Below are 27,558 nucleotides of genomic sequence, written 5' to 3'. Positions count from 1 at the left end.
GTTTTGCCCAGGGCCATGAGGGGAGTCAACTCAGAGACTGGGACTGGGACCCACATCCACCACCAACTGCCTACTCCCACTGGAAAACATGTATAGGCTCATAAATGCTAGAAAGAGAAGGAAAAGAAGTTTTATCAAACATGTAAGAATGTGCTTTGAATTACTGAATGTTGCCAAGAAACAAGATTTGGTCTCCAACCTTCAGAACAGATGATCCTGCTGTTTATGGGCCGTGTTCCTCCTCAGGAGCTGCTCTGGTGCTGACAGCCCGAGGGCAGTGGTTGGGCACTTGAAGGGGGATTTCTGTAACCTCAACGAGCTTTTAGACATATGTTACCAGCACTGTAACACAGTGATTAAACGAGACAATATAAAAGTGGTATTTTGAAAGTATGGAAATGGTCTTTCCAGGAGGTTTTCAAGATGCAGTTGGATGGGGTGCTGGATAATCTCATCTGGGCTGCCCCTCCCGTGAAAGACTGGACTGGATCATGGTTTGAGGTCTTTTCCAGCTTAGGCTGTTCTATGGCTTGGGGAAAGTTGGATCAAATTGGTTAGTCTTTTAAATTGTTATTACATAGTTAGTAGCAGTCTGCAGCATTTTTGCAGCACAATTCAGAGAATCCCCCCAAAACAGGTTTTGGGGCTTGCGGTGCTGCCCCCCATTGAGACTGGGGCATTTGGGGCAGGTTTGGAAGCCCAGGTATCTGCAGAAGAGGACTTCAGTATGAGGAATCAAACAGGTGATGTTTTGTGTGTAGGTTGTAGCTGTCGCTGCTATTTTGTTTGTGGATTTGGGTCAATATCATGTCAAATGTGCAAAGTTAAAAAAAAAAAAGAGTTGATTTTTCTTCCAGTTTTAAGAAATGCTGAAAGTATGTTTAAAAATAATAAACAAACCTAGCCAAGATTTGATTGAGAGGAGAGACCTGTCAGCCTTTGGGGTTTGCCACTGGGAATTGGATATGGATACCCTGCCAGCCTCAACCACAAAGCCATCTTTCATCTCTTGAAATATGGGCGTGACAGGGAGTATGGGCCATGGGAGGTGGGAAAGACTTAAAAATATTCACCTGCAACAGTAGTTTTTATGTATGTATCTGTATTTATATATGTGTGTGTGTGTATATTTTCAGATAAGCATACGTATATTTTCAGATAAGCATACGTATATTTTCAGATAAGCATACGTATATTTATACACATTATTACTCCTATTAACCAGGATCAGAGTAGGAGTAAAATTAATTCAGTGACACTTCACACCCTTTTCTTTTTAGGGTGTAAATGTTACAGCTTTTAAAAGATTTCCCCTTTTAAATTATTTCATGAACCTTTTAAGTGGAAAAAACCTTTCTGTATACATGCCTGAGTGATTGTTTTGTGTGCCATGCTGTCTCACCTTTTAAAAACCCAAAACAAACAAGCAAAAAATCAAACCAAAACCAGAACACTAAAGAAACAGACATAAGTGTTTCTTCTAACAGGATCATTTGTACTTGTATTTGATTTTTAAAGTTTTGTTTGTTGTTTATTTGTTGTATTCTTTAAAATCAAATTGCATTCACTTTTCTTTAGGCAAACTTTGTTTCTTAAAGTGCTGTTGCTTGTGGTCAGAGACTTTGAGAGCATGCTTTTCTTTCCCGTGTGGGTAGATTATTTTAAATTATTATTGACATGGCAAAATTAGGAAGTAAAACTTGAATCTGAGTGTGCTTTTACCTGTTTGGGGTTTTTTCATTGTTTGTTTTACTTTTTGTAAATAAGTCCCTGTGGTGGTAATCAAACATTTAGTCTTGAAATAACTGCCCTCTCACTGGGTGCATCCTATATCCAGAATTGCTATTTGGAAGCCTCTGCCTGTTAAATAAACATTGAATTTTTATCATAGGTTGCATCTATCCCAGAGCTCATTACCACAGAGCGTCCACTGTGCTGGTGGATGCCACAATAAAACACTGGAGCTTTGCCTCCAAGTATCCTGCATCCTTTTGAGGAGGGAACAGGGCTCTGGTAAGAGGATCCCTGAGCTCCAGCATCAGCGTAGGGGAGATGGTGCCTCGACCACCAGCCCTACTCCACGTGTGTGCTCTGACCTCAGCCCGTGCTGGGCAACCGTCCCCAAGAGCTGGGCAACCACAGGTGGTGTGGCAGCGGATGAAACAGGCTGGCTCTCAGGGAAATGGTCCATCTGTGTTTCAAACATCCCTGTGATCATCTGTAGTTACAGTCTGACTGCTCTTTCCGATAGGAACCAGCACAATACTGTGGATGTAACTATTCCCAGAGTGTTCATTTGAGTCTGCAAATGCAGATGTGGCTTCTACCTGTTCAGCCCCCCCCCCCCACTGCATGGCTCTAAATGAAATTGAGTGGATAAACTCATTTGCTTTTTTTTCATTAAGCTGGCAAATTCTTTATGGTGAATTTGTAACTCTTTGTCAGGTTTCTGCTCTGTAATATATGCATTTAAAAGTATTTTCTGGCAATGCTGACCTACTTTAAATGCTACAGCCTGCTGTTACCTCCATTATTTTTTTTCAGCAGCCAGTTGATACCAGCAGAAATCTTTGTACTTCAGCTTCTAAACTTTGATGACATTTAAAGAGTTCATTCCTGTAAGTAGGCAGCCACTTTATCCTTTTCTGGCTGGGCTCTTGCTCCAGTTCAGAGTTAATGGTTACTATTTATTGCATACCTACAAAAGGTAAAACCTACATAGAGCAAAGTTGCTACGTGCACACAGTGCCTCAGAAAACCCAGAATCCCCGACATGGAGAACATCCCGTCCCTGGCCAGGCTGGGCAGAGATGTGAGGACGTGGATAATTTACCCGGGCCCTGCAGGCACGAGGACAGCTCAGATGAAACAACTCCCCATCCAGCACGACAGTCCTAAGCTGAGGGACCTGAGTCAGGAGGTTCAAAGAAAGCAAAACATGCTGTGAGCGTGCAAGAGCATCTTAATTTCTGGATAGTTGTGCTGTGATGTTATTGTAGCGGGATGTTTTCTTTTGGGTAAATAATTAGTGCTCTCCAGTGAGCTGGAGATGTGCTGTAGCATTATATGCACTCAACCACAATCTCTAAGCCACTCTTAAAATATTATAAACAATTCAGGTGTGGCTGTGTTTTTTTTTTTTTTTGGAGCTGATTACCATCACCTTTTTCTCCTTGCTGCTTTATTTTTCTACCCCATTCCCCTGGCTTTTTTGGCACTGACTCTGCCCCCCCCACTGCTGCCCCAGCCCTCAGGAGCAGTGCATGTTGCCAAGGGAGGGAGCACAAAGCAGCCCAAAGGCAAAGAGTTCAAGGAGGCACCAGCAGGGCTGAAGCACCTCCATTCATCCATGTTGCCATTGCCGTGTCCTTGTGGAAGTGCTGGTCCTTTGAGGTCCCACTCAGGGACCAGTGAAGCTGAAAAGTCACGTTGCAGAGTTTACATTTTCATAGATCCCAATAAAGAGTCTTGGGTTTGCATGCAGATATACAAGGATTTTATGCTGAAGCCCGTGGTGGAGTTCTTACTCATAACCCACCAGATCCTATTCCCTGTGGTATTCTCCCATTTCTAGATGCTGCAGTGACATCCTTTTGTTGTCTTGTGGGACTATTTCTGGCCCACAAAGGGTGTTTCTCATCCAAGCCCTTAAGGGTATGCTGGAAGTGGGGTAACACCCATCTTGTGTCTTTCAGGATTTTGAAAATTGAGTACCTTTGGTAGAGAAGGAAACTGATGAGGGCTCTGAGCTGGCCCACAGGGTATAATTCAGGTCATCCTGACTCACCAATCACTACCCTTGAGTTTTTCACAGTTCTGATTCAGAATCTCCCAAAGCATCACTGACACCAGTGTCTCAGCCCCTCTGAATGCCTCTGGCAAGGCTGAGTGAGGGACCAGTGAGTCATCCCCGAATCTCTGATTTTAATTTTCTCTCTAGTTTATTCATCCTCAGAGAGCAGGACACCCCTGAGGGGCTTCAGCCTCACCGCAGAGGATTATAGTCCAAAGTGTCAGTCCCTCCTAGCCCAACCCTTATAATACTCCCCGTTGCTCAGAGACCTCCACTGACCCCAGACACAGTACAGCTCTGCACTGGCACCTCTACAGCAATGTCTCCAGCCTCCTCCTCCCCACTGGGGTACAGGAAGGAGGCTCCATCCCTCCATCTGCAGCTCCACACAGGGGCACCAGGTGGGAAAGGTGGGAAAGGTGGTGGGGTCCATGTGGGGCAGGGCACAAGGCTGCTGTGCAGCCTCCAACACTGCCATTGTATGAGCACCTCATCATTTCAATATCAGTTGCATTTGGGTATATATGTAACTACAAAGGGAAAAAACCCTCTGCTTGAGTCCTGCTGAAGAACTAGATGAGAATGCAGCTATCCTGGGTTTGGTACCCGGGCTGGCTGAGGCATCCCTGGTGCAGTGTGATCCCTCTTCATTGCAGAGGCTGGCGGGGTGCTCCCTCCCCCGGGAGAGATGGGGGCTTGCTCACTGGGGTTTGACGTTTCCCACATGGATGCTCTCCTTCTGGCTTGTCAACAGTGAGTCAGGAATCCCAGCCACTTGGCTCATTGCTTGGTAGATCATGCTGAAAAATTGCAAATTAAAAACTGTGACTGCTCGGGATTAAAAAAGGAATAAACTGTGGATTTTGTTTTTCATGGGATATTTTTCTCTGCTCCTCTCTCATTCCATTTTGTACTATCTCCATCACCCTGCTTTCCAGTTTTGCCTGATTTGGAGGGGTGGACTCCACAGTTCATCCCTACTTCTAATTCTTGGACCTTAATACTTTCCTTTTTTTTTCTTCTACTCCCTTTTCCAACTCTTGCAGATCACAGCTGACCTTTGCCAAATATCAACTCTTGAGAGGCTCCTTTGTGTCCTACTAAGAATGGTGTGTTTATGGTGCAGTTCAGGATTTTTTTCTCCCTGTTTCATCTTTCCCTTGGGCTCTGCTGGTCCCCCAACTGCTGCTGTGGCTTTTCCTGCCCTCCAGGGAGTTGTTCACTCATCTAAGCATTCCCTCAAGTGCCTTGGCTTCTTGGCTAGAGGCTGCTGTGGTGCCCATCTGTATTGGTTGCTGCTCCTTGTGCTCAGTGAGAGGCAACCAGGAATATGATGATGGTGTTGGTTGTAAAAATATGAAAAATCCCTCTTAATTACACCCTGAACAAAAGCCCTGGCCTGCCACGCAGGGCTCTGGCTCACCGTGTGCTATAGTAATTGCTATATGCCACAGTGTTCCTAAGTTGTATCTTCACAGACAGAAGCTCCATTGATTTCAAGGGACTCCTTGCCTAGTAAGAACAAGGAAACTGTGATGGAAGCAGGCCCTATGAATTCATCTAATTTATGTAATACTCACAAAACCCCCAGGTCTTTGCGGAAAATTATGGAATATAAATAATACCAACCAATAGCCAGGCATTTTCAGTCTCCTCTGGGAAATTGTTGCTGTACTGCCAGTTAGAAATTTATACTTTAGGCCAGTACTTGGACCAAAAAGATGAAATAGAGTTGGTGTTTTGGAACAGCTCAAGGAAATTGTGCAGGAATTATGTGCAACCAAATCTTAAGGTCTGGATCTGAATTTTTGAAAACCAGAAACATAAAACTCTTCAAATGGAAAAATAAGATACAACTGGTACAGCAATGAGTGTTTCAGTTGGGCAACTAATTCTGTAGCTTTATGCTGGTTGAAAGTGTGATAGTCGTGAATCTGCTTTCCTTGGAGTTTGGACTTCAGAGCATAAGTGAGTGTGTGATTCACTGTCAAAGGCACAAGCAGATTTTGGTGATTTTTTTTTCCCCTCCAGCATTACTGCCTGGTGAAGTGTGAGAATCATACAGTCAGTGCAAATATGTGACTGATTGAGAAGTGCTCTAAAGAGAATTTTTTTAAAAGATATTTATTTATGAAACGAATAATGACTACTGAGCTTGAAATGCAAGGACTTAAGAATTGGGAAAAAAAATCTGAAAACAGCTGAAAAATCTATTGTCATGGAAAGTTGATTATATAAGGCATTTTCTGGAAGCTTCTGAATAGTCCTTAATATATAAGGAAGCAAGGAAATGGCTGGAATTTTGGATCCCTATCCATACAGACTCCTAGAACTTGTCGATAAGGCAGGGTTGAAAGCACAATTAAATAACTTTATGTGGGTGGTTTCCCGTGTTGCACCATCTCGTGCACAATGATGTACACTAACCCACTGCTGCTCTTGGTCGCTGAGCCTCGGCATCTCCGACAGAGCATGTGCACTTGGAATCCCAACTTGGAACAAAGTATTTATTCAGAAATCAGTTGGTTTTTCTCAGATCTTTACTAATCGCCTACACAGCCACATATGAGCCCAGGTATTCGATCTGGCAATATTTAATAAAGAATACGTAAATATTTACATAAATGTCATTTGGACACCTCAGGCCTGTAGATTCAAGAACAACTTGGGCTTCTTTGGCAGGAGACATCAACATAAATGCGAGTAGTCATTAAATAATGGCAAGAAATGATAGCAATAAAACCTCCCTGCCTATTTTTCATCCTAGAAAGGTGAAAGAAAATGGCAAATTATTCAATGTTTTTCATGGTTGTCAGAAACTGGACAGTATCCAAAAATTAGTTCAGCAAATATTTATGAAATGGTATCTAAACCACTAACTGTTCTGCTTATCTGAGATGTAGTTGTGCAATCTGTTTCATACTCCTTATCCAAAGGTGGGGGAGGAAAAGGCATGTTCTTGAGGTAGAATTTGTGCCAAATCAGACTTTGAGACCAGGAAGAGTTTTGAAGATTAATTTTTTAAAAAACCCACCTTAATAGGTCTGGGTGATTTTTGAAATTGGCTACATCAAACTGAGCCCTGTGAGTAATTTAAAAGCGACAATTTGTATTGTTCCAATACAAATCCAATCTTCCATTCTACCCTCTCTAGGTCAGCCACAAATGCCTTCCTTTCTACTACAGCTCAACTAGGAGTGACCCAAATGTATTTTGCTTGCTCCAGCTGGTTGACTAGTTTCTCTGATAGCCCTGAAACAGAATTTAAGAGGAAGCTTGTTCATTTTCCTAAACTATTTGTATATTCTAAATGAAAAAAATATTAATTTAGCTGTGAGCAAAAACCTTCTAAACACTAAATATTTTTTGTCATTTCTGTGTTTAAAAGGGCTGCCACTGAGCTTGTCTTAAAATGGTTCAAGAAATAGGTGCCATTTGTGAGTGAACAGAATCTACCATTTTCAGCTTTCTCGCTCCCAAGGGACTTGTCTTATCAGAGGCACTTAGTGCTCTGAGGGAAGGGAGAGCAGCGGCTGTTTCCTGGGATGTGCTGCCTGCCTGGCACACCAGGGGTGTCAGATGGACCTCATCTCTCTTTCTGCTGAAGAAAATGCACTGCCCAGTGATATTTATTATTTGATGTAGACAGAATTAATGGCAGTGTTGGCTGCACCCAGTTTCAAAAGGGTCCAGCATCCTGCAGTAAATGGGATAAAGAGACAGAGAGTGATGTGTAAGCCAATGTTTTAGAAACTGGGATCCATTAATTAAAGCAAACCCTCCATCCTGAAGAGTCTTTCAATAGATCATCACAAATGGTATTCTGAGATGACCAATAAGGGGTTGGCAATGCTCCATGGCTCAGGATCTGGCCACCTGTTTCTCCAGAGAGTTGTCAGTTCATTACAGGAGTATTTTGATGCCTTCTGTTAAAGTTTTGGAAGGTGCAGAGATGACCTTCCTGTATTTTGCTGCCTTTTGCTTTGTTCTGTCAGAGGTGTCCTCATCTGTGACACCCTTAGATAGCATCTTGGCCAAGGACGTGTCCCTGTGGTCTGGGGAGTGATTTCTTTGCCAATAAAGGACACTGTGAGGTTGGTTGGGGGAGTAATCAAAGCTGAATATGGTTATAAAGACAGATTTCTCTTCTTGATGAAGAAGAAAACCCAGATCTCTTCCATCCCTCAGCTCCTACTGGGAAAGTTTGCATTGCTCTGCCAGCACTTGCTCACGTGATGCCCTCTCAAATATCTATTATCTTTTTTTTTTGATGGTGATACTTTTGTTAGCTATACTTTGTGCTCAGACACTGTTATCTTCCCAGTGAGGTCTTTATAATAAATGAAAAAGTCAGTCAAGTCATCCCCCTGTTCCTGCTGCAGATGGGAAAACTTAAGCCCAGAGAAATAATGTGACTTTTGTACAGCTACAAAGTGGAGTTGTGGTTAAGAGGAGAACAGTGCTGTAATGGTGCAGCAGAGACTCCAGCTCTTGAAAATGCATCTGCTGCTCTGTGCTGCCTTCCCCCATGTATTTGATACTGATGCAGCCTCAGTTATCTGAAACTTCCGCTGTTGAAAACAGGACCTTTTTCTCCCTTCAGATCACATCCAGAACGTCTGCGGTTATTTGAACCCTTCCATATCCCCTGTGTACCCTCAACATCTCACTAATGCACCCAAAACGGCGCTTAATTACCTGTCGGTGCCGCTGCCCCCGCCAGAGTTGATGTGGCAGGTTGCTGCAGTCGGGTAATCGAATCCTGCGATGCCTGAAGCATTTTTGGCACGGAGCCTGCAGCCAGGGAGAAACCCGCCGCCTGCCTTCTCCCGCCTTACCTACCGCTCCTGCCATCCCCTCGCAGTGCCGCGATGGGAGGCAGGAACACACCCAGCCCTGGTCCCCATCTGTTGCAGCACCGGCTCCAGTAGCAGAGCCCGAGATGTTTAAATGCGCCTGCCTTTAGGGAAAAGCTTTGAATGCAGTTCTTCGATGGACGTTTCCAGCCAGACTGCAAGATTTTTCAGAGCTGTAAGTCAGAACGGGGCTCGATTGTCTCTGGTTTTCTCTGGATTTGATTATTTTTGTTATGATTTTTAAAATGTATTTATCGTGGCGGGGGAAATAGATTTTGCATTCATTTAGGTGGATGCCCGAGTGCACTGCAGGACTCTGCCGAGAGGCAGGAATTCTTCAGGCTGTGTAAGAAATGCGTGGTCCTTGGATATTTTGGGTTTTTTCATCATGTTTTGTCTCTTTTGCATGCATGGCTGGCACAGGGCTGTTGTCCTGTTTTTAGAGCATTTAATTACAATAGATACTCCAAGGCTGAACAAAATGTTCTTTTATCTACTTAAAGAATGCACCTTGGGTTTGGGTTTGGGGTTTTTTTCCCTTGCATAACTTTTCCTTAATGTTTTGGAAAGAGAAATTATCATTTGGGGGGGACGTTCATTTAATTTCAGCCTAAAACCATCTGGTCTCTGCATCCTGCAATGCCTGATTTCTCCTACTGCTCATCTCAGAGCAGCCTGAACTGCTGAGCAACTAATTGCTGTGGCTAGTCACTTCAATCCCCAAATCACAGGGTTTGCTTATTGATTTTAATGTGATATTTGATATTTGATGAGGTTTGCCAGGATAAAGAGGTGTATTACAGGCTTTGTGTGTCCCTCTTGCATTTTTCCCTCTTCACTGCCAGAATTAATGCTGAGCACATGCAATTTGCACTGCAGTTAATGGACCTGTGAGATAATGAACGTCCAAAAAGGATGAAGCTGGTTCTTTCCTGGGGATCGGAGCCTGAAGGGTTTAGAGATGCTCCGTTAGTGGGGTGATGGGAGGGGTTTGGTGAATAGCAACTGAAATTCAATCCAGCATAAGATGCAGGAGATTTTGCCAGCATCCTGTGTGTGTTTTGCTTGTTGGTCGCTGTGTTATAGGTGCGGTTACAGGCTGCAGGAGGGATGCGGGTTCTGCCTTTGGGGAAGAGATTTCACCCTCAGCTCCATCCCTCACATGGGCTGAAGAGTCGTGAGTTCGGGAGAGGCTGGAAAGCAGAGGCGGCGCTGACTTTGAGCAGCCCTGGGAGGTGTGAGAAAACTGAAGTTGCTGCAGTTGGGAGTCTGGGGGGCAGGATTATCTGTTGGAAGAGTGAATGATGGGCAGGAGGATGAAACGGATCCTGCCGACATGGGGCCAACCCTCATTTCAAAGGGGGGCAGTGGGAAACCCAGGAAAAGACTCTATTGCATTTCAATTTAATCCATTTTTATTACTGGGAGTGGAATACAAATATATTTATTTTTTGAAAATGCCCTAGTTTGAAATAAACAAAAAGCCCCTCATTCCCCCCAAATCCACCCCATCGATCTGTACAAGGATGCTTGACACTCATTAAGATGAAATTAAAAGAATTAAAAGCAAAATTGCTGCAAATCTTTAAAAGCAAAACACAGAGTTGATGGAAATCGCCTGTAACTACTTTGCTTCAGGCAGCAAAGAGCCACTGGTTTTCCATCAGGAGGAGAAAATCCTCCTGTCATTTCAGCTTGTTTGGCCACCCAGGTAGGTCCAGTGACAAGCTGATTTTAAGACAAGAAACGTTTAATCATCTAAAATTTAAAATAAATGGTAGTTAGAAACTGTAAGAACTTGTTACCATGTTTGTATGCACATGTTATACAATTATATATGTTGCCATATGCATTTTTCTATATGAAAGCACATTTTATATGTGTGTAAAAAACCTGATGCCCTGTGAGTTTAGCTGTAGCACATCTCCACCTGGGAGGACACAGTCACCAGTGAAGTCTGTTTCTGTTTCTCACTGTAGGTGCCAGTGCCTCTGCTCTTAGAACTGATATATATTTTGATAAAGTTGTCCTTTTGCTCTGATGTAAGAGACATTTTTCTAATAGGTAATTAATGACTTCTAGTGCCTGATTGCAGTTCTAAGTCCAATTTCCATTCCTAATAGAGCTCAAAATAAATGTTAATAAAACTTGGATTTAAATGCATACTAATAGTTGTACAGCTGTTCAATACATATAGATAGAAATTAACATTCTTGATGAGAAAAAACTAACTGGTATTTTTTTAGGGCCGTATTACTTCCATGAACTTAATTTTTGGTAGCAAGGAAAAAATAAAAAATGTTCCTCTCAATCAAAATTTCCTGCTTGTGGATTTAATTCATCCTGAGGGGGGAAAAAAAATTGGATTGGTCATTTTTTTGCTTAATTTTGTTTCCAGCTTGGGTGCTCGTTATTTTTTTGGGAGGCTTTTGGTGATGCTCCTTGGCAAGGTGAGTGTCTGTGCCAAGCTGAGAGCTGTGGGCAGCGGCTCTCCCTGAGCCTTGGCTTGGTAATTCCAGTGTGAGCTTTATTTTTTGGTGACAAATGGGTTTGGACCGTCTGCCACAAGGCTTGAAGCAACAGCCAGTTATGAAATGGTCTCTCCTGCACCAGGCTCGTACTCTGCCCATCTGTCACCATGTCCGGGGTGTCCTGCTCACTTGGAAATGCTTCCCACACTCTCCGGGCAGGATCAAATGCTGCTCAACACATTTTGATGCCCAAACTGTCAGCCAAATCAAACGCAGATTTGCCTGTTTCAGCCCACCAGTGTCTGCTGGGCTTCAAAACCACTTCATAGGGCAGAAGTTACATTTGGCAACCTGTATATGTAGGTAACGAGGTTGAGTTTCCAGCTGGATTTCCCTGAGCCTGTGTTTGCTTGTCCTTTCTCCACACCATGTTCAGAAAGGCCCATTGTAACACGGTGCTTAAATGGGCTTGTGAAGATTAAGATGGCTAAAATCAGAAGACTGTCACTAAAGGAGTCAGAAATTAGTATGGCGCATTTGAAAGCTTTTTTTCCCCTGCACTTGATCTAAACTAGGAACAATTTCTGGGGGAAAAAAAATAAATAGTAGATATTAATGAAAGCCATAGTCCTTGAAAGAAGCCTGAAGTTTACTTGGGGAAATATCTTCCTTAAAATTTTAGTATTGCCTGTACAGTAATTAGAAAAAAACCTCGGTGTGTGTTATTTCTGTTCTTCCCTTTCCACATGAGGATTATTTCCAAACTGACCCACTGCGAAAACTTATTTTCAGTGATGGCTATTTCAAGTGCGAGTGAATAATCCCTTTGTTATGTTCTCCCGTATGTCTCATTGTTCACAAGATTTTCCAGATGGGTAAATATTTTATCCATCTTTCATCAGAGGTGGTCATTGGTGTCTTCCAATACCTTTTTCCAAGCAGAACTATGGTGCTTTTTGGAGCACATCCCTTGAAACAGCCTTAACAAGAGTGACCAGGGCTCGGTGTGAGGAGGTCTGGAAGTGTGAGATACACTATCCCTTGGACATTTCCCTTAGATTATGCCAATTCTCTTCACAAATGCGCTTTTCTCAGAGGTTGCAGAGCTGGCTTATTTTCTTAAAACTCAAATTCTAGTTGTTTCAGCTGGACACAGTGGTTCCTTCATTTCACTCCTGTCAAAGAGTTAACCCTGTTTTCTACACAGCAGCAAAGAAAATACCATTTTAGTAACCCTCGGGAACGCCAGCAGAGCTCAGGGCCTCACTGTGCTCCCCACCGTACGGATACCTGTGCTGTGTCTAGACCGCAAAGCGACGACGTGAGCGAAGCTGGGCTGGGATTAGCCCGGCTGAGTCCTGACAGCCGTACAACTCCGAGGGAGCGGAGCTGCGGGAGTATTTACTCAGCCTCCTGCGGGGATGTCGCAGCCTCCGCTCCGCCGGGTGTTGTCATGGCTACGCCGCTCCCGCCGCTCCCCGGAGCCGGGAGAACGTGAGCTGGTGTAAAGCACGCTGGCAGCTGCAGCCTACCCCGTAGTAAGATGCATTCCCTTGTTTGGACAGTTTGCTCTCCGAACGGCGGGGGGGGGGGGGGGGGGGGGGGGGGGGGGGGGGGGGGGGGAAGGAAAATGAGTTGTTTTTGTTTTATTCCCACTTTATAGGCAGTAAAGAGGGAGAGGTAAGATGCGGGGTTCGTTTATCCTGTGTTGGATCCTCCGAAGTTTAAGGAAGTTGTTCAGCCTCTCCCATACCCGGGAAATGAGATTAGCTCAGCTGGTTAGAGAATGGTGCTCATAACACCAGGGTCTGGGGGTTTGATCCCCATGTGGGCCATTCGCTTAAGAGTTGGTCTCAATGATCCCTGTGGGTCCCTTCCAACTCAGAATATTCTGTGAAATCTGTGAGATGGGACCAAATTGCCCATTGGAGATGCTGGCTTTTCCCTTCTCTCTGGACTGGACATAAATTGTGGGGTAGATGACTAGTGTTTCAGGTGGCTGCAGTTAGGTGAACGATATGTTATCCTTAATGCCTTCCCAGAGCTAATCTCAAAAGCTAGAGCAGGCAATTAAAGTCTCATCACTTAAGTCCTCTTGTGAAGCTATTCTGGACTGGATATGCAGTTTGCAAAGTGCTTTGGACTCCCACGGGATGAAAAATGTGTTGTGATTTATTAGTATTGCAAGGCACTGCTAACTGATAATCTAGTAATGGTTCCACATCTCTGCATTTCTTAGCTCAAAGCCAAGGGTGGTATTTAAAGGATATGCAAGCTGGATTTGGGTAGAATACTGTACTATGAGTGTGATAAAGTTTTCTAGGTTATCTCTGAGAATTTGAGCTTTCTTCTGCCCTTCAGGGCTTTTTATGTTGCCAGCTTCAGCAAAATGCCTCTTTAAATAAGGAGTTCAGAGGCTGATGAATGAAGACATCCATTCTTTTAGGAAAAGAAAAAAAGTTGTCTAGCCTATGAAATAAAGCATATTGTATATATTGGTCTCTTTTTACACATGTTTCTTAAAGTGTAAGAAAAACTACAGCAAATTGACTATCAACTGCATAGATGTGAAATTGTTCTCTTAGGCTGCAGAGAGATGCAGGAAAATGTGTCAAGAAAGCATCGAGAGGAGAATCTTTCCTCACTGTGGGCTCCATGTGTTGTATCCTTTGACCTCCCACTCAGGTCTTCATCACACCAAGCACAGAGCCATCCTGTTCATCCTTTCCTTGCCTAATTTCCTGTTTGCTTCCACTTTTTTTTTTTTTCCCTTTCTTTTTTACTTGAGGGACTACTTGATCAGAGCAGATCCCTCACTTGCCTGGCTTTCCATCTCTAAGCTCTCTTCTAATTGTTAAGATTATTCATGGTTATTAACTGACAAGAATGTAAAGAGGAGGCAACAGGCAGCTGTCTTCCTAAATGCAGTGAACTGGAAAAAATAGTTGCAGTTCAAGTATTTATGGCAGAGATTTTCTGCCTGGTGCAAATGTCACATTTTTTTCTTCATATACATGCAAGGGAGAACCCTGTGAGTTCTTCTCAGATAAGGCCATCAGCTGGGGTTTTTCAGCTCTGATTTTGTTTTGTTTTCCTCTTCCTTGAGGAAATGATTTTTGAAGATATTTGGCTTACAGAGCGTGGGGAAAACCATAAATAAATACAAACCACAGTGACTTTTAAAGTAGCTCAAGTGTAGAGAGGATTTAGTAAGCCTCAGTATGATCCTGGTTTTGAATCCCCTTCAGATTGCTCCTGTGCTGCAGCATCTCAAATGTTTTCATTACATTATGGCAAAATCATCTTTTGTTTCCTGTGGTTCTGCGTTTTGCTGTGGCTGAAGTTGTGTTTTATAGCAAATGAGAGCTTTTCCCTACAAACACATTGGGATCCTGTGTCTCGTTTATGTAAGGCAATCTTATAAGTATTGGAAAGCAATTTGGTTGGCACCGAGTCTGTGCCATCTGAAGGGGAATATTTGCAGGCTCCTGCAGTCCTTGCCTTGGTTGTTTCTTAATTCCCTCATCACTCATCTGACCACATTATCCAGGACTGAGGTAGGTTATCTTCTGCTTTTACCTTGTGATTCTTAATTTTGGGTGCTTCTGGAACGAAATGCCTCACCAGAGAAAGGTTGTCTTTGGCTGAGCACCTTGGGATAGCACTTCATGATGGGTTTGTATGTGGATCGTGGTTGTGTCACAGGGAACATTAAGAATTTTGGTTTCCTCCCTGGCTTGCTTTCTCTGCTGTTCCCTCACTTTCTCTCTCCCTTTTTTTTTTTTTTTTAATGGCATTTTGTTATTTGCACGTTTGCTGGGTTGTCCATCTGCTGTTGTAGTAAACATGCTGCCAGTCAGTGTGCTGTGTGGTTCATGGTGTGAAGGAGCTGACAAACCAGGCTGTGCAAGTGTGTGTGGGGTTCCTATTCTGGCTTTGTCAGAGAGCCTCTCGTGATGGTCTGTGACTTACTGGTGAGGTGGACAGCATCATCACAGCATTTCCATGCAGCCCTGAGCTCTCTGGGCAATCGGAACAGGATGGGGCTCCAGGCAAAAGGGGTTGCATCCCACCCCAGGCTGTGTGTGCTCAGCTCATTTGCAAAGGCTGAATCACCAACAAGACATGGTGGTGGTTCCTGGCAGGAGAGCACAAGGCTTGAGAGAAAACTTCATTTTTTCTGTGAGCAGCGTAGGAATGTGTTCTGGTGATTTAAGTCTGAGACTGAGAACAACGCAAAAAACAATCCGTGGTCTCTCGGCAGTTTTTGTTGATGGATCTTGTCTACAGCCTCAGAAGGAAAAAAGGTGAATTTGCTGTAGACTGCTAGAGATTAATACCTGTCAGGATCAGTCAGGAAGTTCAGAACTGAAGAAGGGTGTGCTGCAGGCTGCTGGTATCCCATGATCAGGATAACTCAGGAAGAACAGCTCAGAAGACAGCTGTTTTCAAGGAAATATCAAGGACTTACTGCTTTCAGGGCTCTTTTTATCCCCTTCCCCTTGAAATTCTTAGTTTTAGCAAGTTCTGACCAAGTGATGGCAATCCAAGCTGGGTGACCTGTGGGTGAGAACAAGAGAGAAGTGACTTCAGTAGCTCTTTAGGACCTTGTCTGATTTTTGTCACAGTTGAAAGAAATGCCTTTAAATTGCATTAACTCTGGTTTTCTTATGCAAAGTTTTCACATCTGAGGTTTTTATATAGGACACTGAATAATCACCTGATGGATGGGGATTTTCACATCTCAGTTAGATTTTGGCCAGCCATTGCTCCCTAATTTTTTAGATTAACACCTCTTTGGAACTGAATATTTCCCATTTTTTCCAGGCGCTTCATTTTGGGGTGATTTACCCTCTCTTATTTCAAATCTGATGCTGTATCTACCTTGACACCAAAGTGCACACAGCTGGTCCTGCACAGTCACCCAGTAAGTCCTGGCCTGTGCTGTCTCTGGCATCTTCATGCTGCAGACAAAATCATAGAGTCATTATGGTTGGAAATGACTTCTAAGGTCATTGGGTCCACCTTTAACCTGACATCTTCACCATTCTTCCTTGTCCTGTTTTTTGGGAGAAGATACCAACCCCCATCTACAACCTCCTTTCAGGTTGTAAGAGGGATAAGGTTCCCACCCGAGCCTCCTTTTTCCCAGGCTAAACACCCCCAGCTCCCTCAGCCAACTCTCATCAAACTTGTGCTCCAGACCCTTCACTGGCTTCATTGCCCTTCTCTGGACACTCTCCAGCACCTCAATGTCTTTCTTGCTATGGGGGGCCCAAAACTAAGCACAGGATTCGCAGTACGGCCTCATCAGCCAAGTCTCCCTGTCTCATTTCTACCATCTCAAACTCTCCAGACCCACTCAATTGTTCTTTTATACTATAAACACCCTTAAAAGTACTAGCAAACAAATAAACTGGAACAGCCTTGTGCAGTGCAAAGCTGGCTTGCACAAATCTAACCAGCCTTGTACATCTGTTACTGCCCACTCCCATTGAGTCATACCGAGACTTAGTCACCAGCATCCTCAGTCTCACAGTACGACTTATATCTCTTGTCTCCAAAACACATGCTGCAGTCTGCATGGCATGGGGGAGTGAGGAGAGCAAAGCAGTGAGCAGCCTACTCCTGAAGGAATAAAGCAGCGTAGCAAGCCTTATTATACTTTACTATGACTGGTATATCAAAACAAAAGGACAGAAATTCCTGTGTATGTCAGTTTTGAATCTTTTCTTGTGCAATAATTGAGTGATTTGTTATAAACCCCCCAAGGCTTATAGATAGCATTGCTACCAAAGAAAAGGACAAATTTCTATTCAAGCAGAGCTACCAAGCTATGCCCTCTATTCCACAGAGATCAAACTTTGGATTCTGCTCACAGGCTATTAGCATATGTAGCATATTTGCTATTCAGAGTTTTACATAGGCTCGTAATAGGTACGAATCCAAGGTTGATCTAAAAAAAATCTGCTGGTGTGCAGAGTGCAATGAAGGAAACTGTTCACAGCCAATGTTAATAAAAATCCCGACCTTCTTCGTCCTTGGTAGGACGGTTGAAGTGCTCATAGCTCAGTAACATTAGCAGAGAAGGAGACTCAGAGAGCCCTGTTAAGGTGTGGTGCTGAGGAGTGCAGTTTTTAGCAATTTTTTTGTCAGCACTCAGCTTAATTTCTCTGTATGTTGTTTTCTTCGTTTATTTTATTAAAGTAGCTGTCTCCCCTTATTGAAAAGCCGTCTTAGTGAAGTGTCACCTTCTGCTTGAGTTGTGTTGTAAAAAGAAACTGTAATGTCTGGCAGGCATTTCACATCCTTAAATTTGGTGCAATCCTAGCACATATATAGAACTGAGTGAAGCAGAAAAATAACATCTCAGAGGTGACACCATCAGGAGTCAGGACTGCATGATGCTACCCACGCTGGGACTCTGAAGTTGCTTATAGCTGAGGAACCCGGCCTTTCACCAGAGATGGGCTCTGGGGCTACCAGGAAGCTCTTCTGACCTGAGTCACCTCAGAAACATGGTGCAAGAGTTGACAATATTCACGGGGACCCACCACCATGGGCACAGATTTCACATCACCCTGTTGTTCATGGTCATGCCTTGTGTTTGAATGGACATTTCCAAAGGATGACAGCAGGGAGCTGGTTGTGAAATACTCTTTTGATACCCAGCCACTGTTGAGTAGGGCCACAGGAAGGTCCTACTTCCACCCAAAATACATTGGAAATCGGTCTCTGGCCTGTCAGTCACAGTGTGCCCCAGAGTACCTTGCTGGCCCCTTGGCTTCAGATGTTGTGTAGAAAATTTATCAGCCTGGCTGCCAAAGTAGCCTTGTAGCAAAACAATAGTAAAACAGGAATCTTGTTTATCCTGTGTTTTTTACTGGATTCAAGGCTTTAGTGATGTTATTTAAGTCTGCAGCCTCTGCAGCAGAATTGCTGGAAGCTCTTTTCTGACACCAAGGTCTCCAGCTGCAGCAGCCTCCAGACCAGAGTGTCTGGGCAAGCCTTTTTGGCAGGAATTCTCCCTGTAAAAATTCCAGGGAATTCTCCCTGTAAGTAAGGAAAAGAACAGTGAAAATGACTGGAAAAGGTGAAAAATGGCTTGGCTACCAGATCTTGTTCCTGTTGCTATTTGGCTATGCTGTGCCAGCCAGTGTATTTGCTTTCTGCATCCTCAAATGTGGTTTTCCTTCCTATTTTCCAAAACAGTTCTGAGAAAAGCTTCTTTGTTTTCCCAGGGTATCAAAGAACAAGAATTTTATTTTCCCTTCTTTTCACACCATCTCAACTATTCTGATATAAGAGATGTCAAAGGAAAAAGATCTGGATTTAAGAAGGATCACCCTCTAGATGTACAGGTGACCCAGGCCAGAATCACCCTAGAGTTAGTCTCACCTTTGGTGGAGAAATTAGTGTGGAGGATCTGTAACCTTCCAGATATCTGCTGTTCCTCCAGAGGAAATAGGGAAAGAAGTGGTAGAGAAGGTGAGTGCAAATGCAGACAGAATAATCCTGACTTGCACTGGGAAATCACCTGTTGAATAGGTGTTGTGGGAGATTTCCTTCTCCAAGAGGGAGCCTGACTGGCTGCAGGAGCACTGAGCCCTGGTTCTGCTGTGTCACAGCTCTGCTGTCCTCCAGAAAAATCTTTGCTATCCCTGGGGCCGTCTTCTTCAGCAAATATAACAGGAGCTGCCATGACAACCTCTTGTAAATAAAAGTGGATTGAAAACAAAATAAATCTGCAGCGGCTTTGTGGCTGTAAAGTGAATCTAAACTGCTTGAGAGGTCATTTTTTGTAGCTGGAGTGGCAGGAGTGGTGTCTGGCTGTCAGGTGGTGCTGAGCGATGAAAGGGCTGACTGGGGAGCACAAGCGTGGCAGGAAAGCTGACAAAACTTTGCAAAACAGACTTTTCATAGTGTTAATTTCAGGTTAACAGCACCAAGAGCTGCCTTTGCTCCTTACGAGGGTGATCACAGACTGTGGTCTCTGCAGAAGTTGTCTATCCAAGGATACAGTGCAGGAGTGATGGACACAGGGCGCGATGCCGTTTGTTCTTCAGCCAGGGCTCTGCAGTCTGAAGGATTCTTCCTCATACCAGGATGCCACTGGTCACCTTTGCTGAAAGTTTTAAAGGTCTCTCCAGAACCATGTGGTTGTCCAGGGTGCTTATTCCAAGTGCAGCACAGCAGAGCTGGAGAGCAAGACAGCTGTCTAAGAACAGTTTCAATTCCCGGCTAAGGGCAGAGGGAGCCTTCAGTGTGTATCTGCTGGTGTAAGATCAGAGCAGTCAGATCTGTGACAAGGGCAAGGGCTGCACCACTGGCCTGTCAAGAGTTCTGTGGTGTTTTGCAACACTTTTGGAGCAGTTTCTATTTTTATTTTTTTTACGAGTTACTGTATCATCAACTGCATCATCACATGTGCTTCTGGATGACGAGGAACGTACGAAACATTGGTATCTGTCTATATTCTGCAGAGATATGTGTAAAGGGAGAATAAGCACCTAATATTTCCTTGCTTCACCAACAGCTTGGAATTGAGACAGCACTATTTAAAGCCTGGCACTTGATATATGTATTTTTTCCTTCTGTAAATGCATACCTTCACTTACAGAATTCCGTGAAGAACTGAAAGATGAAAAAATTGTTAGGTAGTAGCTACAATTACAGACTTTATCACAGGACTAAAAGTACAACTATTGTCCAATTTGAAACATTCTGCAACCCTGTATTAACAAAGAAAGATCTCATGCTGCCCAGAAAGCTCTGGCTCCAGTTATTTCTACTTACAAATAAGGATCTGTTCTGGATGTGGAGACAGATGAAGTTAGCATACCTCCATGATACCTGAGAGTTACAAATTAGAATAGAGTCAGCAGATGGGTTTCATGATACTTTTAGACTTTAGAATGTATATATATATATATGTGTGTGTGTGATTTTATGCTTGAAATTGTGACTGAGAACTGAAATTTAGCTCCTAGAAAAATAGTTGTACCTACCTACCCCCTGCTGGGTTTAAAGGTTTCTGCTCAAAAAAAGAACTTATGGTTTCATTCCTCTCAGTTCCAGATTTTCTGAACAGCTTTTTTGACCCTGATGACAAGATATATGTCCCCTTAAACCCAGTTTCTTCCATCCAGTCTCCAGCCTTCCCAAACAGCCAGTTTTCTCCCTGGAAGCTACACTAAATAGTAATATAAGGATGCTAATACATGGAGCTCCAAGGAAGTTATTTGCTTGATTTATTCCATGGAAAATGACTTAGCATACATCAGATTCCAGCTTCTGCACTACCGAAGATGGGTAGAGGAAAATGTTGGTAAATCCTTTGGCTAAATTAAAGTAAACACAAGGAGATGTGTTTTTGTGTAACTTTCCATTAGGCTCTTTAACTTCTTCACAGAGATTCTTCACTTAAGTCCTTCAGTAACTTAAGAAGTAATAATAATAATAATAATGATAAGCTGTTTATTGACAGTGTTTATAAATGCTATTTATGGCTGGATAGTTTTTATATGGAGTAAGTAATTTTAATCCTAAATAATTATGAGAATAAGCAAATTAATACAGAAGTTTTTCTGTAAGGTCCTGTAGTGCCTGGTTCAGCCTCAGTCAAATTTTGATAAGAGTGAAAATCTAAACCAAAAAAATTGCCTCTTCTTTTGGTTTTGAGGTGTTTCCCTATGTTTTTAGTTGCAAACAAAGGTGATGTGAAATACAGATGTCAAAGCATGGCGATGAGGGTGATCTTATGTAGTTGAGCCGTTGTAGATAGTCCCTATTGAATGTGGATGGATAAAGCTGGGAACAGATGAATTTGTCATGAATACTTTGGTTTGGGGCCTAATGGTTTCGGGCCAGCTTGGCCAAGCCTGGCTGCTGCTTTTTTTTTTTCCTTTTCAACTTGGCATGAATTACTCCCATGTGTTTCAGTTCCAGTAATTCAATATTTTGTTCCTTATTTTTGTTGTTCAATTATGTAACCAGAATATTTTTGAACACTTGTAAGGAGTATGCCTAAGTTATACACATTTTTGAGAATATTTTGGATTTAGTATGATTACACAATGGGATGTGATTAGACCTGGGGCTGCTCTGAGTTCTGAAGACAAGCAAGCCCTGAAGGCTTCCTGGACGGTGCTAATTTTTAATTAAGCTCTATTTGATCACAAATTAGGTTTATGTGAAATTGCTATTTATTTATGTTTTGAACTCTTTTAAGTGCACGCAGATGTGGTGGTAAAGAAGCACTGAATCATTACATGGAAAGGGTGATGCCTCCCATGTGGGAGGTTCTGTGTTGGGAAGGTATTCCTGACATTTGGAAGATGATTTAGGACCCAAGACTCAGTTCTTCAGCACACAGCATTAGGCAACCTCATGCTTTTGGTCACAGAATTGCTCATTATCTACTTTTCTGATCAAACAGATGCTAAACTTGACACTAACATAATTTCCTTATGCATGTAGAAAGGAGCTCTAAAAACCCTGTGGCTGGAACATGAAGCAGCATAAACAGAACAGACGGCAGGAGGTGGAATATAATTGCAGTTTGTTTTTGTTAGTTAAAGATGAGCATGTGTGCTTTTCTTATGGCTTTATTGTCTTTAGTCCTGCAGAATTGGCTGCTCCTCTCTCACTTGTGCAAGTAAATTGGTTATTTCCTCCCCAAGCACCATGGCACAGTTTTCTCCCTCTTTGTTATATATGTTACGTATTTCTCGGAACATCAGTGTATTCTCATTCAGGTTGTGTTTGTTGCTATAAATACTCTTTAAGATCATACATCCCACTAAAGACAAGGTAGGCATTTGCTGAGCAAGTGGCTGTATTTAAACTGCAATTTCCTAACAATTTTTCTGTGGCATTTGGGTACCTCCCCTTGAAAGTTTTAATGCAGGACTTTTTCCTTTGGCTGCAGGTGGTTTTTGATGCTGATGTAGTGCAAGCACTGCTAAGGGCTCCCTGTTCACTTGTAACTCACATCTGCCATTGGTTTCAGCCATGGAGAGCAATCAGGGTCCGTGTTATTGCTTGCCAGCAATTGCTGTGGGTAAAGCAGTGGGCACTTTGGAAGTAGATCCCTGGGCTACGGTCATGGGATGCTCTGATGGAAGGAAGAAGACATGAATAAAGGACATCAGTTTTTCTTCTCTGTCCTTGCAGGATCTCAGCTCATTTGCCATGCCATTCTTGGACGGTGATGTGGAGAGCGCAGAGAAAAATGCTTCTCGCAAGGTAGGATATACCCAAAGCTTCACCTTCGCTGTAGTGGTTGAATCCCTTGGTGGTAAACTCAGTTTATTAGGCTTAAAAAGTCCTGGAATGTTCATCTTCCCTGCCATACCATCAACCTGTTGCGAGTGATGCACTAAATCAAATATAGTGACTTTTGCAGGCCTTACCATGGCAGTGCTTTTGCAGTGCAACCTGTAAAGGATGAGAACTGCTGGTGGTATTGTAAATACTGCAGATGTTGTGTGTAACACTGTTGTAAATCAATGAAGTGATGCTGCATAACTGCATTCTCAGGAACATAGTTAGCTAACAAAGTTTATGGTGTTGCTACAGAAATACAGTGCCCAAATAAGTATCTGTGGCAGGTTTTCCTGGAATTGCCTCCTGGTGGTTACTCCCTGTCTACCGAGGCTTTAAGTGCTCAGTGTCCTTGATCTATCTGTCCTTGGCATTGGCAAAATGAGCTGCCTTAATTTGCTGAAGCTGTAGTGGTAGAGTCTTCCCGTAAACAAGGTGGAAAGTTTTCTCCTCGATGTGGGATTAACTCAAGGTTATCCATCCGGAGGCATCGATTTGTTTCTCTGATGGCCTGTTATTAAATTAAGCCAATACAGTCATGGAGTTTGCTTTCTTTAAAAATGATCAGGGGAGCATATTCAATGGATGACATTAGGGATGGTTATACAGTGCCTACACAATCTCCAAAGCAATAAAAAACTGTGGGTGGGATCTGTCATCTCCAGGTCACAGCCTCCTCATTTTCACAAAGCGTTGAAGTGCAAGCTGGTCTGCTAAATGTGAGCCTCCTACCACCCTGGCAAAGAGGGATACACCTCCAAATAGTACACAACCCCAAAAGCTGATCTTTAGCTACACAGCAGGCCAGCTGGACTTGTCACGGTATTTACAAGGCTATGGACCTCCATAGGGACTAAACCTGCTGCAGGCTTATTTGTCAAAGAGTCTGCAGTTATAATTCAAGGCAGGAGAAGCAATAAATACTTCCTCAGTGAAGCTGATCTGCATCTAGAACAATAATAACTGAGCTCTGTTGACTCGTGTTGACAGCACGAGTTTCTATTCCTTTGCACCTCTCAGCAAAGGACAGATGTTCAAAACATTTCTGCAATCCATCAGTAATCGAATGTGTTTACAACACTGGCCTTGTTCTTTTCTGTGTTGGACCTTTTAAGACTGACGTAGAAGTCGCTGATGCAGGGGGGCTCTCATAGATGCCAGGGAAATTAAAATATACAGTGTTACCAAAAGGTGCCTGTTTCAAGGGTTTGAATAAAATGAACAATGTGACGTTTTTGGAAGGGGAAGTCAAGCTGGAAGAAAGCAGGGGTTTCTAGCTGAAAGTTGATTTTTTCCATTTATCACCTCCTTTTAACAAAGAAAGGTGAGAAAGCTGCATGAAACTCAGTCATGAAGAAAAAATGTGCCAAAGCTAATCATGCTTATGTGCAGTATTACATGGTATTGTTTAATGACTTCCACTCTACCATTTCTGAATCCCATGTTTTTCTTCTCACTGGCCTTAGGAGTTTACTTTGATGATTGCTTGTCTTGGGAGAACTGGAAGAATGTTTCAGTAGTTGCCTCTTTTTGTAGCTTCAGTAAATGCTGGTTTGGTTTTTTCCCCCCTACTTGGGTCAAGTTCTGCTTATGGAACTGCAGTTAGCTTTGGAATGACCATGCAATTGGGGTTTAACATCTGAAATTGCATTTTTAACTGACCTCTTCAATGGAGTGTGTAAGACCCAAGAGTTTTTTCTAACGCTGTTCTTGGAGCTCTGTTGAACACGTGCAACAAAGTGGTGAGAAACAGTCTGGCAGTGCCCAGATTTTGATAAGAGGTCATCTAATAAAATCCATTGCCACACATCTCATTCTATATATTGTTTTCCTCAATGTGAAGTGTGGGATCTTTGCTGCTAGTGAATGATGAGTAGCATCAGACTGCAGTATTTATTTAATTCTAAATACAAGCTTGCCAGTCCCTACCGCTGATACATAAAAAAATCCCCAAGTTACTCTTCCCTTTCAAGTGAGAGGGTTTTTCTTAGTTAAAGTTTGAAATCACAGTACGGTGTGTAACTTTTGTCTATTAAAAGTCAGTATTTCATCAGTAGTGTGGCTTTTCCATTCACTTGTCATGCTGGAGACAGGCAATTCATCAGGGATTTCTCTCTTCCTGCACTTAACTCTTCTGTGGCCTGGGCTATAGATCAAGGTAGACAAGAGCAGTTCCCAGCCCATCTTTCTGATCTGCCATTAATTTAATCCTCCTGTTCTTTGTGAAAGGCTTTTAGAAACTGAATTAACATTTTTCACGGAGATCCTCAGCACTTTACCATGCAAGTGTCCCTCAATCATTATCCTGTGACAACAATCCTCATTACACAGCTAGGAAATTCAAGTCTAGAATTATTTGTTCAGGTTCATGTAGGAATTTTTTGGCAGTGGTGGCAATGTGACACACATTTTCTGAAGTTTAGCCTTAATCACTTCTCATTAATATGTCTGCTGTTATAAATGATGTGTTCTTCTTTCCTTTATGGCTAATGGCAGGAAGAGGATAGGGATAGTTTTCACCCTTCTCTGTTGAAGATGGAGAATATAATACTGTGAAGAATCTTGTGTAAAAGTTTTTGGCATGGTGTGATGGAGAAAGGTGCCTGTGGCAGGTATTTTGGCTTTTGTTATGGGAAGAGGGGAAGTTTAGAGACCTAGAAAATCACGAGTGATGGGGAGCATCATTCAGAAATAATTCTGGTACAGTATGGCAACTCAGCAGTCAGGGATGAGTGCCTCTCTGTACCTAAATTGTTCTATCAATTTTAGAGGTCTTAACACCTTGAATGCTTAAAGATCTTTCATCCAAAATGTAGGTTAAAGGACAAGGTGTGGAAATTATAGGAAAATGAGAGCCATTGCTTTCAGCTTGATGCTCAGGGTTGTGAATGATTAGAAAGAAGAAAATGACAGAAGAAGAAACTTGTCCACAGGGGAGCCAGCTAGCAAATTATAGATGGAGGAGGGAGAAGGAGGAAGAAAAGAAGTTTGAAGAATAATATTGATCCATTCCTTTATGGAAATGACAGAATTGTCATAAAAATATAAACAAAATCTTGGAAAAGAAGTGTGCATTAAAAATTCTTTTCTCTATGTGGGGAAAAAGCTGGTGAGATGTTTATCTTAGATGACAGATGTGTCATTAATAACTTAAATGTCCAAAATTTTAAAGCAAGATATTTTAAAATTAAATCTAAGCAACTCTAATAAAACACTCTTGAATGAGTTGACAGAGTTTTCCTCTGCCTAGTGTTGATTTTGAATAAATCTTGGAGCAGAGATGAAGTTCCAAAAGACAACCAAAAAAGCAATTACTGTGTTAATATTTGTGATGTTTGCAATTAGGATAATGTGCAGGTTTGTCAAACATTAGTCCTGGGCAAAACACTGAAATAGCTCTTGTTGGATAGTTAATGATGCTGTTATAATAGACTCATTTGGACTGGAATTAATTGTGAATGGTTCTTATTGAACAAATCTGGGGGTTTAAATGGATTATAAATTCGTTTGAGAAATAGTGTTGGTGTTATGTATATAGAAAAGTAGCACAAGTCATTTTGATTTAAGAAATGGGAATGATACTGAATAAACATGGAGCCTATTAAATGAAAAACCTGGCTGCTAAAATAAATGGAAAATTTTGTTTCTAGGCAGACAAAACATTCTGTTGCTATACTATATCATACTTTATCAGTGACTTGAAATATAGACAGACTCATTACTGATAAATTTTGTAGTTCATACAAAAAATGAGAGGGGCGAGACAGTGGTAAATTTGAGCAAGAAAGTCTCTGCAGAATTACCTGAATCCCTTAAAACACATTTTGCAAACTAACAGCCCACCTCAATTTGGCCAACTTGGGATCAGTTACACTCAGGCACCAATAATGCAGATTTTTGGGGAGTCTTTTATAAAGCCTTGGTTATATTTTGAAAAATAGCTGTAGGTGGTCAGCTATACATGAACTCAGGATGTGACTTGATGGTTAAAGGATTAATTTGGGTTCTGGACGTATGATCAGGTCAGACTTTGTCGGAGAAGTGACTCCAATACTGAAGGACTCCAAGTAGTGTTTTCTCCTGCTGCTTGTCCCTGGACTGGTTTTGTTTGTCCAGCGACTCATGGGAATGGCACAAGCAACCCCTGGAACAGGGAGGAGAAGGAAAAAAAAGCCATTTTCAGCCTCCCTTTCACTGGATAATGAATCTCCTTTTGATTTATTTTTTTTCACAGTATTTAATTGTCCGTTTCTTTATGAGCAGCAAGGATAGGGAGAGTGCCCTGGGTAGTACCACAGCCTTGGCAGAGGGCACCTGCAGTGGGATCAGGGAACCTCAGTGCAAGGGCATGTAGGACAACCACTGCACTGTCATGTGTGTGGCTCCTCCCCATCCACTACTTTAAAATAAAGGCAGGCAGGGGTTAGGAAGTGGACAGGGAGCCAGCACTGCTTTCACCTTTCCTGACTCCTGCTTCTGCCTTTGAGCAGCCCTGCTCACTGCTGGAAGCCTTCCCCTGACCGTGTGTACAGCAATGCAGAGCTCCCAGAGCCTGCCAGTGCAGCCAGCCAGCCTCATCCCATTGTATTGTAATTTGGGAAAGTGTCACTGTACTTTAGTTTTGGGAAGTGACATCTCTGACCCTGTAAAATACGATGTCATCTCAATTGTTACTGCTCATGCAGAACCAAGGGAACTGGTGGTGCTGAATGTGACCACATGGTGCCTGGGAGAGTAAGTCCTTCATTACCTTTCAGCCTAATGAAGTCAGCTCTTGTGCCTCTGAGAGCTCTTTTATTCCAGCAGAATGAGAGAATCATCCAATTAACTTTATCAAAGGGCTTTTTTATTGAGATTCAGTGGAAGGGCAGGAAACAAGTGTAGACATCTATGTGGTGTATCATCTCTAATTTTGTTTACTGTCCCTGTCAAGGATGGTGGGAGGTAATTCCTTTTCTGTTACTTGTCTTTCAAAAAAAATTTTAAGTGAGGAGGCAAAATAAAGGTCAAATAACTCACTGTTGTAAAAGCAAACAAAACTCAAATGCTCCATAAATGTCCTCACTGCTCGGATTTGGAGAAGAAAGGAACGGAGCTCAAGAGCATTTAATAA

The 27,558-nt window shown here is 42.6% G+C and overlaps 1 protein-coding gene across 3 annotated transcripts in view; it reads left to right on the top strand.

Annotated features, from left to right (window-relative positions):
- Positions 1-27,558, top strand: part of PRKAG2 (protein kinase AMP-activated non-catalytic subunit gamma 2) — a 207,962-nt gene that overhangs the window by 43,615 nt on the left and 136,789 nt on the right. For 2 of the 3 annotated variants that reach the window (XM_027727847.2, XM_039380758.1), the window contains exon 2: positions 22,296-22,367. In XM_027727847.2, coding sequence (XP_027583648.1) covers positions 22,296-22,367 — 72 coding nt within the window. Of the gene's footprint in view, positions 1-8,451; positions 8,825-22,295; positions 22,368-27,558 lie in introns of those variants that run through there. The other variant, XM_027727848.2, reaches the window with a different exon arrangement.

This window comes from Pipra filicauda, unplaced genomic scaffold, assembly GCF_003945595.2.
Source record: "Pipra filicauda isolate LSUMZ 115617 unplaced genomic scaffold, ASM394559v2 scaffold1_size10287979_pilon, whole genome shotgun sequence".
NCBI classification, from domain to species: Eukaryota; Metazoa; Chordata; class Aves; order Passeriformes; family Pipridae; genus Pipra; species Pipra filicauda.
This window is presented reverse-complemented; position numbering and strand designations above follow the sequence as displayed.